Source organism: Salmo trutta, chromosome 17 (genome assembly GCF_901001165.1).
Source record: "Salmo trutta chromosome 17, fSalTru1.1, whole genome shotgun sequence".
NCBI classification, from domain to species: Eukaryota; Metazoa; Chordata; class Actinopteri; order Salmoniformes; family Salmonidae; genus Salmo; species Salmo trutta.
This window is the reverse complement of record NC_042973.1, coordinates 51,995,172-52,010,142: the sequence shown is the minus strand read 5'-3', so window position 1 is coordinate 52,010,142 and position 14,971 is coordinate 51,995,172. Positions and strand designations below refer to the sequence as shown.

General features: G+C 41.0%; 1 protein-coding gene across 1 annotated transcript; it reads right to left on the bottom strand.

The window, feature by feature from the left end:
- Nucleotides 1–7,754: 7,754 nt before the first annotated feature.
- On the bottom strand, nucleotides 7,755–14,110 carry LOC115152380 (lamina-associated polypeptide 2). The gene is made up of 6 exons (XM_029697198.1): nucleotides 13,408–14,110; nucleotides 11,487–11,604; nucleotides 11,051–11,221; nucleotides 10,678–10,790; nucleotides 10,390–10,493; nucleotides 7,755–10,182 (listed from the first exon to the last, which is right to left on the bottom strand). The coding sequence occupies exons 1-6, from the start codon at nucleotides 13,636–13,638 to the stop codon at nucleotides 9,789–9,791; spliced, it is 1,131 nt and encodes a 376-aa protein (XP_029553058.1). The 5' UTR covers nucleotides 13,639–14,110; the 3' UTR covers nucleotides 7,755–9,788.
- Between the last annotated feature and the right edge of the window lie 861 nt (nucleotides 14,111–14,971).

Here is a 14,971-nt window from a genome sequence, read left to right as displayed (position 1 = left end):
TTTGGATTTGAAATGATACAATGACTGAGGTTAAAATGCAGACTGCCAGCTTTCATTTGAGGGTAATTTCATCCATATCGGGTGAAATTAAGGTACTTTTTGTACATAGTCCCCCCATTTTAGAACTAACAAATCAAAAATAAAAGCTAGACAGTCAGGGAGAATCGAAAATTCCAAAAACCACATGCCCATTGGTTTTGTTTTGTTTGAGCAGAGGAGCACAGCATTAGCCATGGTGAAATGCATAGTATTGCAGGAAATTTGCTTTAAAACGGCAAAATGGGCTCTCAGCTCCAAGCCAAACTGTTTAAAAAATTGCTGGAAATAATCTTTACAACAGCAACATTTTCTCTAGCCTGCCAAGTTGCCTTTATAGCTAATATAATATGTTAAGAGTTTACTCTTCCTCTTCCAATGAACTGTGGGGAGGTCAAAATAATGAAATTGTCTACCAAATTTATTCACTTTAAAATGTTGATTACATATACTTCATATTAGCATTGGGGCGGCAGCGTAGCCTAGTAGTTAGAGCGTTGGACTAGTAACCGCAAGGTTGCAAGATCAAATCTCTGAGCTGACAAGGTACAAATCTGTCATTCTGCCCTTGAACAAGGCAGTTAACCCACTGTACCTAGGCCGTCATTGAAAATAAGTATTTGTTCTTAACTGACTTGCCTAGTTAAATAAAGGTAAAATTAAAAAATTCACCTGATGATAAGATGTCAAAGATGGACCTTCTTGATATATGGGTGCATGGCACGAGCCCAGATGTTTTGGTTCTCACAGAGACTTGGCAGTGTGGCTCGATCCCGGATAAGGCAAAATGGCTCAATCCCGGATAAGGACATTGGCATTGCTGATTACAATGTCTTCAGGTGTGACAGACTGAAAAAAGTGGGAGGGATGGCTGTATATGTGAAATCAATTATTGTGGCATCATGCTCTTTAATTCCCCCAAAATGTGAGCTTTTGGTTATAGATGTGGCCATAAGCAAAAAAACACTTATCTGTTGCAGGGATTTATCCCCCATGATTTTCTATAGAACTTTCAGATCTTGTTATGATGAGAAATCATGCCTGGGCCAAGGCTACAAAAACTGACTCTATAGGCAGCTTTTAAGGCAATTGAGAAATAGATGCAGTTCCTCAGTCAAGAAAACTAAATCTAGCTACTAGCTAAGTTCTACAGTATCTCAGACTGCTGGTGATCCGTCTACATTTTGGAAAACAGTTAATGCACTGAAGTGTGGAAATTCCTCTTCTTCCCTGCCTAAGCAGGTGTTGTCAGACTCTGGCATCACTACTGAGAAAAATGAGATAAGTGATGATTTTTAATCAGCATTTTATCTTGGCAGGCTTTTTATCTGAAATAAATTGTGGTTTAATTGACCCTGTTCAGCCAGTTGACTGCCTGCCCCTCTCCCAGCCTTCAGTTGGCTCGATGGAAGTTCTGTCAACTTCTAGTGAATCTTTGTTTTCATTTCAACAACTTTGTACTTGTGAAATGCTAGACACTTCTCACAAGATTGATGTAAAAAAAAAAAAAAATCCACTAAGGCTTGATCCTTTCTTGCTGCAGCTTTCTGCTGATTGCAGAATCTTTAAAGAATGGCGCTTGAGTGAATCGCACAGTTTTACGAGCTCCTGCCAAATTGTGCTATTTTGTGGGGGACCCTCTGCACACATAGACAACCAGGGACCCCTCGAACTAGGGACCCTCTGCACACATAGACAACAGCCAACCTCGAAGCATCGTTACCCATCGCTCCACAACCATCTCACATCAGTTACACTCACCCCCCTTTTGACCTCCTCCTTTTCCGTAGAAACCAGTGATCAGGGTCAACAGCATCAATGTAACAGTATAGCTTCCGTCCCTCTCCTCACCCCTACCTGGGCTCGAACCAGGGACCCTCTGCACACATAGACAACAGCCACCCTCGAAGCATCGTTACCCATCGCTCCACAAAAGCCGCAGCCCTTGCAGAGCAAGGGGAACAACTACTTCAAGGTCTCAGAGCGAGTGATGTCACCGATTGAAACGCTATTAGCGCGCACCCCGCTAAGATCGGTTACACTGATCTTAACTTTTTTTGTACATAATGTTTCCACCATCGTTTCGACCAAAAAAAGCTTCTGGACATCAGAACAGATACATTGCTGTGAAAAAAAGTATTTGCCCCCCTTCAAATATTCTCTACTTTTGCATATTTTTTTATACTTAATGTTATCATATCTTCAACCAAAACCTTATATTGGATAAAGGGAACCTGAGTGAACAAATAACCCAACAATTACATACTTATTTCATTTATTTCATCACAAAGTTATGCAATTCCCCTGTGTGAAAAAGTAATTGCCCTGTTACACTCAATAACTGGTTGTGCCACCTTTAACTCCAATGACTCCAACCAAATGCTTCCTGTGGTTGTTGATCAGTCTCTCACATTGCTGTGGAGGAATTTTGGCCCACTCTTCCATGCAGTGTCATTTGTGGGTTTTCAAGCATGAGCTGATTGTTTCAAGTCCTGCCACAACATCTCAATTGGGATTAGTTCTGGACTTTGACTAGGCCATTCCAAAGCTTAAAATGTGTTGCTTTTTAGCCATTTTATCTATACTTGATTGTGTGTTTTGGATCATTGTTTGCTGCATGACCCAGCTTCATCTTCAGCTCACAGACGTATGGCCTGATATTCTCCTGTAGAATTCTCTGATACAGAGCATAATTCATGGTTCCTTCTATTAAGGCAAGTTGTCCAGGTCCTGAGGCAATAAAACATCCACAAATCTTCACACTACCATCACCATGCTTGATCGTTGGTGTAAGGTTCTTACTGTAGAAATGCTGTGTTTGGTTTTTGCCAGGCGATCTGTAATCTTGTAATTTTTGGTCATGGCTAAAATAATAATAATATATGCCATTTAGCAGATGCTTTTATCCAAATTCTTTAAAAAATAGATATTGTTGTAATTTTTACCCCTTTTTCTCCCCAATTGGTAATTACAGTCTTGTCCCATCGCTGCAACTCCCGTATGGACTCGGGAGAGGCAAAGGTCAAGAGGCAAAGGTCAAGAGACATGCGTCCTCCAAAACACGACACTGCCAAGCCGCACTGCTTCTTGATACACTGCTCTTTGATACACTGCTCAGTTAACCCAGATACAAGCTGTATTCGAATACGCATACTAACCGTGCTATTTGTGACGTGATTTGAGTATATAGTATGCTTATTGGTCATAGTTAGTATGCTAACTATTGGCATAGTTAGTATGCCAAAAGTTCCTGGATGTCATATAAATTCGTAAAAATACAAAGTATACAGGCAGTGTACACTATTTCCGTGCATTTAGGGCCCATAATGCAATTCTTCAGAAAATGGGCTTGGCATCACAACGTTTTCAGATTAGAAGAAAATGGCAGAAAATATGCAGCCGAAGTCCGACATGAGTGGATACAAATTCATTGCTTTAACTAATTATGACAAATGTTAATAACATTTTGAGCAATGTAATAAAGTCATGACTTTTCAAAATAAGTTATATAGGTTGACAATTTGTTAGCTACACTATCCTTACGAACCGCATAGCATTACAGCAGTATGTGCCGGTATGTTAGCTAGTTACCTAACATTAGTTAGCTACTAATACATCGAACTTGCCAGGCAGTATATTAACTATCTGCTATCTAACTAACTACTCAACGTTTATTGACTTGATTATTCACATCATTCTTAGCTAAGTGGTATAGTTGTGCATTTCAATGGATATTGTTAATTCTGGATATCTAATCCGATTTCAGAGCACTCTCGTCTGAGTGTGCCAGAGCGCAGAATAACTGATGAATTTACGAATGCTCAACACCCGTTGAATATGGAAAACATGTTTTGTGATTGTAGTGAAAGATGGTAGGGTCATTTTTTTTTCAAGCAAAGTATATGGGAGTTGTACTCCAGTCTAATATAGGTGGCGCTCTCCCTCTCCCTCCTTTTGGCAAATCTGACCACATTTCTATCCTCCTGATTCCTGCTTACAAGCACCAGTGACTCGGTAAATAAAAAAGTGGTCAGATGAAGCAGATGCTAAGCTACAGGACTGTTTTGCTAGCACAGACTAGAATATGTTCCGGGATTGTTACGATGACATTGACACCCCCAGGTGTTAAGGGTAGGTAACAACACATCTGCCACACTGATCCTCAACACTGGGGCCCCTCAGGGGTGCGTGCTCAGTCCCCTCCTCTACTCCCTGTTCACTCATGACTGCACGACCAGGCACAACTCATTAAGTTTGCAGACGACACAGCAGTGGTAGGCCTGATCACAGACAACAACGAGACAGCATATACGGAGGAGGTCAGAGACCTGGCCGTGTGGTGCCAGAACAACAACCTTTCCCTCAACGTGATCAAGACTAAGGAGATGATTGTGGACTACAGGAAAGGAGGACCGAGGACGCCCCATTCTCATCGATGGGGCTGTAGTTGAGCAGGTTGAGAGGTTCAAGTTCCTTGGTGTCCACATCACCAACAAACTAACATGGTCGGGGTAGTGCGTACGGCCCAGTACATCACTGGGGCCAAGCTTCCTGCCATCCAGGACTTCTATACCAGGTGGTGTCAGAGGAAGGCTCTAAAAATTGTCAAAGACTCCAGCCACCATGGTCATAGACTGTTCTCTTTGCTACTGCATGGCAAGCGGTACCGGAGCACCAAGTCTAGGTCCAAGAGGCTTCTAAACAGCTTCTACCCCAAGCCATAAGACTACTGAACATCTAAACAAATGGCTACCCAGACTATTTGCGTTACACACCCCTCTCTTCTACGCTGCTGTTACGCTCTGTTATTATCTATGCATAAGTCACTTTAATAACTACCTACATGTACATATTACATCAATTACTTTGACTAACCGGTACCCCCTGTATATAGCCTCACTATTGTTATTTTACTGCTGCTCTTTAATTATTTGTTACTTTTATTTCTTATTTTTCTTTAGGTATTTTTCTTAAAACTGCATTGTTGGTTAAAAAGGGCTTGTAAGTAAGCATTCCACTGTAAGGCCTACTACACCTGTTGCATTCGGCGCATGTGACAAATAAAATTTGATTTGATTTTAATGCAACATTTATTGGATGCCAACTGCCGTTAAACCTCATCAAAGAAGAATCATTCAGTCTTCGTGAAAATCACTACAATCAAGGTCCTTTAGCTGTCACACATATTGGCTACACTAGCTAATGTTAGCTACTTTTGCCACACTGCAAACAATGTAAATGTTACCTGTACTGTATTAAGATAATGAAGTTGAAATGTCATGTTTTCGAGGTGATCCCCCTGACCAAGAAAGTGCATTTACTTGTTTTGAGTTGATTTACCTTACCCAGAAAATTCAGTTTGTATTGTTTAAAAAATATTCTGACTTGTTTCAACACTTTTTTAGGTTAAAGTAAGAGAATTCTAATGGTAAGAGATATCTAGGAAATATTTAAAAAAATGTGCAGTGCATACTGCGGGACAGTAGTGCTGGGCAAGCGGGAACAACACTGTGCCCGGGCATTGTGCTGCCGGCTTGCCATGCATGCTCCCCTCTCCCCATTGATTTAGTAGACTGTTGCAGCGTTCAAAACAACTGGGAACTCGGAAATCTCCGACTTCAGAGCGTTCAAAACAACTGGGAACTCAGAAAAAACGGACTCCCATTGGGAAAAATCAATTTGAACGGTCATCCAACTCGGGAACTCGGGCTTCTTTCTAGAGTTCTGACTTTCCAACCTGAAGATCACTGACGTCATGATTTGATCTTATATTTTTCCTAGTTCCCATTTGTTTTGAATGCGGCATGTATCATGGTGGTACCAACCAATCATGGTACCAATATTATAATTCATTTATTGTGGGCTACTATCATACTCTAAATAAATAAGGGATCCATTCAATCTGTATCGCTGAAGCGTTACATATTGCGAGATAGAAATCTAAAGTTGCACTCGGCAGATATTGCTCTGCCATTTCCTTGTTGCTAAAACGCTAATTTTATTTACATTTTATTTCACCTTTATTTAACCAGGTAGGCCAGTTGAGAAGAAGTTCTCATTTACAACTGCAACGTGGCCAAGATAAAGCAAAGTAGTGCGACAAAAACAACAACACAGAGTTACACATGGGATAAACAAATGTACAGTCAAAAACACAATAGAAAAATCTATGTACAGTGTGTGCAAATGTAGTAAGGTTAGGGAGGTAAGGCAATAAATAGGCCATAGAGGCTAAATAATTACAATTTAGCATTAACAAAGGAGTGATAGAGGTGCAGATGATGATGTGCAAGTAGAGATACTGAGGTGCAAAAAAATAAATAACAATATGGGGATGAGGTAGTTGGGTGTGCTATTTACAGATGGGCTGTGTACAGGTACAGTGATCGGTTAGCTGCTCTGACAGCTAGTGAGGGAGATTGCAACTCCGCCCCCTTTGGCAGTTCTATCTTGACGGAAAATGTTGTAGTTGGGGATGGAAATTTCTGAATTTTTGGTGGCCTTCCTAAGCCAGGATTCAGACACGGCTAGGACATACGGGTTGGCGGAGTGAGCTAAAGCAGTGAATAAAACAAATTTAGGGAGGTGGCTTCTGATGTTAACATGCATGAAACCAGGGCTTTTACTGTTACAAAAGTCAACAAATGAGAGCGCCTGGGGAATAGGTGTGATGCTGGGGGCTACAGGGCCTAGGATAACCTCTACATCACCAGAGGAACAGAGGAGGAGTAGGATAAGGGTACGGCTAAAGGCTATACGAACTGGTCGTCTAGTGCGTTGGGAACAGAGAATAAAGGGGGTAGATTTCTGGGCGTGGTAGAATAGATTCAGGGCATAATGTACAGACAAGGGTATGGTAGGATGTGAGTACAGTGGGGGTAAACCTAGGCATTGAGTGACGATGATAGAGCTTGCATCTCTGGAGCCACCAGCTAAGCCAGGTGAGGTCTCCCCATGTGTGGGGTGTGTGACAAAATAGCTATCTAAGACTAGGGGCTCTACAGTGAGATAAAACAACTAACCGAAACAGCAGAAGACAAGGCATATTGACATTAGAGAGGCATGTGTAGCCGAGTTAGCTAATAGTTTGACTAATTGCAGTTTATATAACAAAATAAGCTAGTATATACCATATAAACCGCTGTGAAATATATTTTCCATAACCAACAATATTGTTTTTTTAGCTGTTTGAAGCTGGTGTACAAAACCTAAACTAAAAAGATAACGCTAGTCACTGTGACGTCCAGATGGTGAAGAATATTACAAGTTCTCTTCCTCGCCCATCGAAGTAAGCATACCTTTAATCAGTGCCTGGCTGTTGTTGCCAGCATAACTAGCTGGCTTGTTCAAAGTCTAAGTTAAGAGCGAGTGTGACATCCATTTGGAATACTCTTCTTTCACCTTTCATTTGGATGCTTATCTCACTATGCATGCATGTTCTCAGATTCTGTTGAAATGTTCTCAAACGAGCATTCAGAGATGTTTTTATGCATGTGACCAACTGGGTTCGACTGTGGGTGTCTGCACAGTGCGCACCACAAGACTGTTAACCAGCTGAACTAAATCCCAGGCATTACCCCAGAGAGCCAACACAAGTCTTCATGTTGAGAGAAGGATTCTAATAATCATCAACAACAGATATCATCAGTACAGTAGCTGTCTTCATTTCTCAGATGACCAAGAGTATGGAATCTCCTCATAAAAGAAAACCACGGGGAGAGAATTGACTAACCACATTTATTTAATGATATTATCTATTAGAAATAAAAACAGATACAAAACCTTAACCCCACAATATACTTTCATCCTTGCTTGGGAAGCTAGCTGCCTGATCAAAGTCAAAAACATTTCATCTTTAATATATTCACTTGTGTAACAAGTAAACAAAGAGGTTCAGATTTAGGATAGCACTGTGACATCCCACTTTCACCTATGGTACTTTATTTCTCTACAATAAAATAATAAAAAAGTTCACAATTCACATTAGAAAAATACGGAAATAAATAAATAACAGTTTTTTTTAAAAAACAGTGTGGACGAACATGTCAACTTCTTGACAAATGAAAGTCAGTAACTGGTCAACATAAGTGGCTATCACTTTTACCATTAGTCTCCTCAGGTAATTATTGTCCCCATTAGTATTACCTCTGCTATCAAGATGAAATATACAAGAGGCAAACTCTGAGTTTTTGACTCATTAAAATTAGAATAGGATCATGAGCCATTTACTTGCTCAACTTGCTTTTGCAAAAATAGAATTCTTCCAAGATCCATAGCAGTATGTATGCAACCATTAGAAAGGGTTGTGTGGATGCACTAAATATAAAGACAGCCAGTCCTAGGTCGTGTTCATTCGGCACCACATGGGAAAAAAAACACAGAATCAGGGAATATTTGTCCAATAAGGACTACCCATTTGTGTTTTCCTGTTTCAAAACCTTTTGCTATGGTGAGCATGCCCTTTAGATAGGACTGAAGGATCTTGAATCTTCAGAGCAACAAAGCACTAAAGATGAAACACAAATGCACACAAAGCTATACTGGGATTTGGTCATCACACTTCAACTCTGGTACTATGATGAGCCATTCAACTACCAGACCACTTACTGCTAGACTGGTCCCAAATCTGCTTTTGCTGTCCAGCCAACTCCTCCTGAAAATGACCAAGAGAGTTGGCAAGATAGCACAAACAGATCTGGGACCAGGCTTACTTGCTGCAGTTCATCTCCCCAACAGCTTTTCAATGTACTGAGGGCTCTACACGAGCAGTTTAAAAACAACTAATAGTTTTAGCAATCAAACTCATAGTTTATAGCATGAAAAAGGGCTTCTCCTCATTCAGTGACAAAACCTTATTTAACACTATTGGACAGTATTATGACTCCTCGCAGCAGTGATCCAATTAACTTAGAGCAAATTAGAATAGACCTGAGCACCATTCAATTCATAGTTTAAAAACATTATTCTACATGTCTCTATTAATACTACACTGTATATTCAAAATAAATACAGAAATACTTATAAATAATTGTAGATATTTCCGTAATTAGTAGCAGGGTTGGGTTCAGTTCCATTTCAATTCAGGAAGTACACTCCAATTCTCATTCTCTCCAAAGCTTTTTATGAGGAACCTTTGGAATTTGAATATTGTTTACTTTCTGAATTGACTGGAATTTAAATGGAATTGACCTTAACCCTGGCACTATGCATGTTCTAACAGTGTGCCTGGCACAACAGACACCCCAAAAACTACAACCGTGTCCTTCAAAAACTACAACCATGCATGTGACCTGTCCTCACCATATCACATGGGAGTTCTATCTACACACATAAGTGAAAAATACATACAAAGAATAGACAAAATGCACTTCACACTATGATTAAAAACAACTTAATAAAAACTAGTCTATTCAGACTGTCATGACAAGTGTTGGTTTGTTTTCCAGGAAGCTGGTGTTGGTTAGGTTGAATGCCCCTCCTTTCTCTCCTTAGCGGGGGCGAGGAGAAGTGAACAAGGAGGGGACAGGGTGAGACAGTCTACCAGCCCAGATTAAATGTCAGTCATGGGCAACCATGTATAAATAGATGAAGATGGGTTGGTGACCAGATTGGAGGGGGGTGGGGGGGTGGATGGCAAAACAGGGCATGGCCAGGTCTCTTGACCAAGAGGTCTTTTGACCTCAACTGGACAGCCTGGTAAAATAGTGGAATAAATTATAATAAAAGAGAGCAGGGTGGAGTAGGTGCATTGCTTACTTGCCTCCACCCTCAGCTCCTGCACTTTGTCTGCTGCTGGCCCCGATGCCCAGCGGCACAATCACATTATCGACCACGGCATCTACCACCTTATCAGCCGTGCTACACAGGTGACCCTTGGCGTCGTTTATCAAACCCTTGACGGACTGGACTTGATCTGCATCAAGGTGCTGGATGACGAAGTAGATGGAACCGGCTACAGTGATGAGCACCATGGGCTTTAGTAGGACAGAGAGGAATCCTGGCCTGGCCGGTTCTGAGCCCAGGGAGCTGCACACAGAGTGAGACTCTGTGTAGATGGAGTGCTCCAGGAGAGACTTGTTCAGCCAATAGTTGCTGGGTTTCACCGGTCGGCCAGCCGCACCACGGATCGATCTCCTGCAGGTGGCGCTGAGGAGAGAGGAGGATTAGAGGATGATGTGACAAAGTAATTTCTGACAAGTCATGTTTAACAACGGCTGTAAAGATTTTACTGGTAAGTGCCCCTGTGTTCTTGGAGCCATACACATAAAAAAAGATCAGGAGATGGGATCTGTCTTAGTTTTACCAAAAGTGAAAGGTTCCACATACTAGCGATAGGGCCTAATAAGGTCTTACCTGATGCCTATGGGTGAAAGGATCTCATTAGCGAGAATCTCCTCAACATTCTTCCCTGTCTTCTTAGGGGTCTGGTCACCAGTTGCTAGACTCTCATCCGCCACCTGTGAACATTGACAATGACAACAGATGATTGAGAGCTTGAGGTTTATGGGTGCAAGATAAGATTATTTACATATGTGCTGAACTGTCTTGCTGTTGAAGACGAACATTGTTTTAATGTGAGAGCTCTGGTGAGTGTGATTTTGCATTGTATTTATTTAAATAAACTTGAACTTAAAGGCTTACCTTGTTGCTCCGTCTGCTGCTGGTCCTGATGGTGACAGGAGTCTTCCCTCTGCTCATCACAGGCTTCTCCACAACAGGAGCTGGCTCTGGTTCAGGAGCAGCAGTAATCTCATCTGACAGAGGCAAAGCGAACACAAGTCAGCGAGAATCAATCTAAACTGACAGTCAAATATCAAAGTAAAAAGGATCCATTTCAATTCTGAAATTCCAATTTCCTCATTGCTTTTCAGTTTAGGCCTACTTCCTGAAAAGAAATTGAAACCAACCCTGAATTAAATCAAATCAAAATATATTAGTCACATGCCCCGAATAAGTGTGCTGCTTAATTAATGGTGCATGTTCTTGTGCAGTTGTAACTAATATCTCATCTCACCTTCCTCCTTGTCACTGTACTGGTCAGAGAGTGTGTTGCCGTTCTGGTTGCTGTCTGCCTTGACTGCTGCAGCGGTAACTGTGGCAGTCTCGGATAGGCTAGGGGTAGCCTCAGCGGCAGGTGTATCCAGTAGCTTCTGAAGATTCTTCTCAAAAAGAATGCGAGTGCAGCCTGAAGACAAGGGGAAACAAGTTAGAAGTGAAGGGGGTTACATTTAGTCAAGGATCTCTCACTGACTGTTTGAGTCTGTTGGTGCATCTCAATAGTCTAAAGTGGCTTCCTCTCCTTGTCTCATTTCCATCATCTGCACAGATGTACAAGAACTGAAGAGGTGAAAGCTTATCTTCTCAGATCAATGCAGATGAAGTGGCGGAGCAAGGAAAGGAGAGGAAGCCATTTTAAGACACACCCTGAGTAAAACATAAGGAAGACTCACCAACTATGGGTCCAACATTGACTCCATGCTTCAACAGCTCATCTTTTAAGCCTGCATCTGTAAGGTCTGTCACTTCCACTTCTTCTGACCGAGGCTTGTCAGGCTTCCTGGTGGCTTTCTGTGGATGGATGGATTATGGGTGTCAATTCATAGACCTGGGTAAAAAGCTTATCTAGAGACCGAAGTTTAGCCTATCTCTATTTTAACTAAGATTATCTAGAAAGAACACAGACATTAGAGAACCAGTAAGTAAAGCCCTATTCAGATGGGATTAGTTTTACTGGGGGAGGTCGGGTAATGTAATTATGTGCACGAGCACAAAACACCACATCTGTAATTTTAGTCCCGCCCGAATCTGCCATCTTAGTCGTTGTTACATGGCAGGTGAGTAATAATTCCAGCCAGAATAACCTAGTGTTTTTTGGCAAAGTCCAAGGTCCTCTGAAAATACTAGTCCCGTTGCGAATCGACATCCCTGTTTTATGAGAGAAATGTTTGTGTTTTACAGTTTGAGCAAGAAAACAATAACTGATTCGATAAATCAAAAGAAGTGCTGCCTATAGGCTATATATGAACGGCCTACATGCATCAACTTTCACAGTGAATGCTTTTGTTTATGTTTCGTGCGTATGAATTGTATATTGCCAAATGAATCAGTAAAAAAATATTGTGCTTGTTTAATGCAACCCTTGCTGTTAATACATCGCAAAGCAGCACACAACTGATCTAAACATTTGGAAATTATAAGTTAACTTTCTCATCCATAGCCTTAAAAAACATCTCAAATGCACTGTTTAGCTCACATCCAAACGTACTGCGGATCGATTATTATGACACTATACCAAAGATGGTTTGGTATGGTTTAGAAACCAAGTTCGAGTTATCAGTGTGGCACAATCAGCTGGACATGTTGAAATATCTTCATGCCTAGAATAAATCCCTGTAGGCTTCCATCATAACTGTCAATTTATATATATTAATAAAAGTAAGAATTCCAGGGGACAGTTTGGAAAAAAACTAATCCCGTCTGAAAGGTCCTCTGGAATAAAAGACATTCTGGAGTAATAATTACATAATAACCAACGTTCTCTAGTAATACTAGTCCCGTGTGAATATGGTTTAAGAGGCTTCTATGGGAATGGTGTGTCCCCCCCCCCCCCGTGGGACGGTTGAGCTAACGTAGGCTAATGTGATTAGCATGAGGTTGTAAGTAACAAAAAAAATCCCGGGACACAGACATATCTGGTATGGGCAGAATGCTTAAATTCTTGTTAATCTAACTGCACTGTCCAATTTACAGTAGCTATTACAGTGATATAATACCATGCTATTGTTTGAGGAGAGTGCAGAATTATGAACTTAAATGTATTAATAAACCAATTAGGCACATTTAGGCAGTCTTGATACAACATTTTGAACAGATATGCAATGGCTCATTGGATCAGTCTAACACTTTGCACATACACTGCTGCCATCTAGTGCCCAAAATCTAAATTGCACCTGGGCTGGAATAATACATTATGGCCTTTCTCTTGCATTTCAAAGATGATCTAATGTGTTTTATTCTCCTACATTAATTTCTCATTTCCACAAACTTCAAAGTGTTTCCTTTCTAATGGTATCAAGAATATGCATATCCTTGCTTCGGGTCCTGAGCTACAGGCAGTTAGATTTGGGAATGTCATTTTAGGCAAAAATGGAAAAAAAGGGTCAGATCCTTAAGATATTTTAAGAGGGAAAGAAACAAGAAGGGGATATTTAAATGAATAACATTAACGTTATATGGAAAGGTTGCTCTCGGTCAGATGAATGGGCTAATGGAAAGGCAACAATCATTTAACACAGGTACCTTGTAATTTCATGCATTACAAAATCAATTCATAGCACTGTAATGACCAATAATAACATATTCATAACTTACTCTTCCAGAAAGACTCTTGTTGGAGACTATAGGGGTAGGTAGTTCTTCATCACTGGAGAACATGTCTGTAAGTGGACTTTTCTGGTTCAGAACGGTCAAGTTCTTCAAGTACAATTGAACATATACATTTTTCTTCTGCTCAGAGATGGGAAGCGGCACATTGTTGGCCGTGAGCTCACTTTTGAGTTTATCCTTCGTGAGAACTGACGGATTTTCGAGAAATTCGGCCATGCCCGTTTCCTTTCTCGTAGCTGAAAACAGTAGGCGGGTGTAATTTAGCTAGGTAATGCTTAAATTGAGCCGTTAGCAAGCTCGGTCGTAACAACAAGAAAACGTGCAGAGTTGGAAGTGTCGGTAAACGAAAAGACTGGTGCCCAGCAACGATTATTCAAGCTATCATGAGCTAGCTATCTGGTTCAACTTTACGTACTTCTTTTTTTATCTTAGAAATATTCACTCTCTATCGCGTGTCTCGGCTGAAAGTGTTTTGTTAAAATACAGCTGCACTGTGATGGTATATTGAAACTGAACAAGTAAATACAGATTCAAATTATTTTTAAGAACGGTATTAGCTAAAAACCCAGACCCTTTTTTTTGCTGTCTGTCCGCGGCATAGTACGCGGTCGTGTATCAGGAAACAAAGAGGAGAGGTATTGGACGTTAGACCTCAAGAAACTAGATGGTGATTGGTCAGTCTTGGAAAAAAAAAACGCAACCCGCCACAAAGAAAGAGCCCTGTGGAGCTTGCTACATCAGTAGACGTAATCGGCAGTCAAAATATATTAATGTTGAATTCTGCCCGGAATTTCTGGATTTCTGCCCAGATGGATATTGGCATAGTTAAAAGTTCTTTATAATTACATTTCCAATGTACATTTTCAATTTCATAACATTGATGAAACTGCACCCCCATCTGAAGATGGCAGTGTTATCCACCATATGGTTGCCTGTAAGTATTCGTGGAGCGCAGGCCATTAAGCACTTCACATTTCACAGACCATAAGCGACAAAGGAAAGCTGTTACTATAAACAGTGTTACATTAAACATTTCAAACATTGTTTGACACAGGCGTACATTGGAATATTATTAACATTATGTACAAGCTGGTCAGATCGTTCTGAAGGATACATTATAAATAAAGTTAAGAGGTCACTAAGGTTCTTTCAGACATGATCTCGCACGGAAATGTCCATGACCAATTTGATCTGCTGGCTGCTGCATTTCCAGGCAGAATGTATGCAGCCATTTCTTTAGAGAGAGAGAGAGAGAGAGAGAGAGAGAGATTGAGCAAGAGAGAGAGAGAGAGGGAGGGGGTCATAAAAATATATTTCTGACCACTGTCTGGCTGGTCCTTGGGGCATAACAGGCTTTTAAACTCTGTGGTGGTGAGGGCCCTATATGTTGCCACAGTGATAGTGGTTTGAGGTGCCAGATTGTTGCCTCCTACTACCTGACCTTCAACTAGACCTGGGCAGTGTCCCAAATGGGCTATGGTCAAAAGTAGTGCACATTATACAGGGAATAGGGTGCCATTTGGGATGCAACCCTTGCCTTTCTGGGATG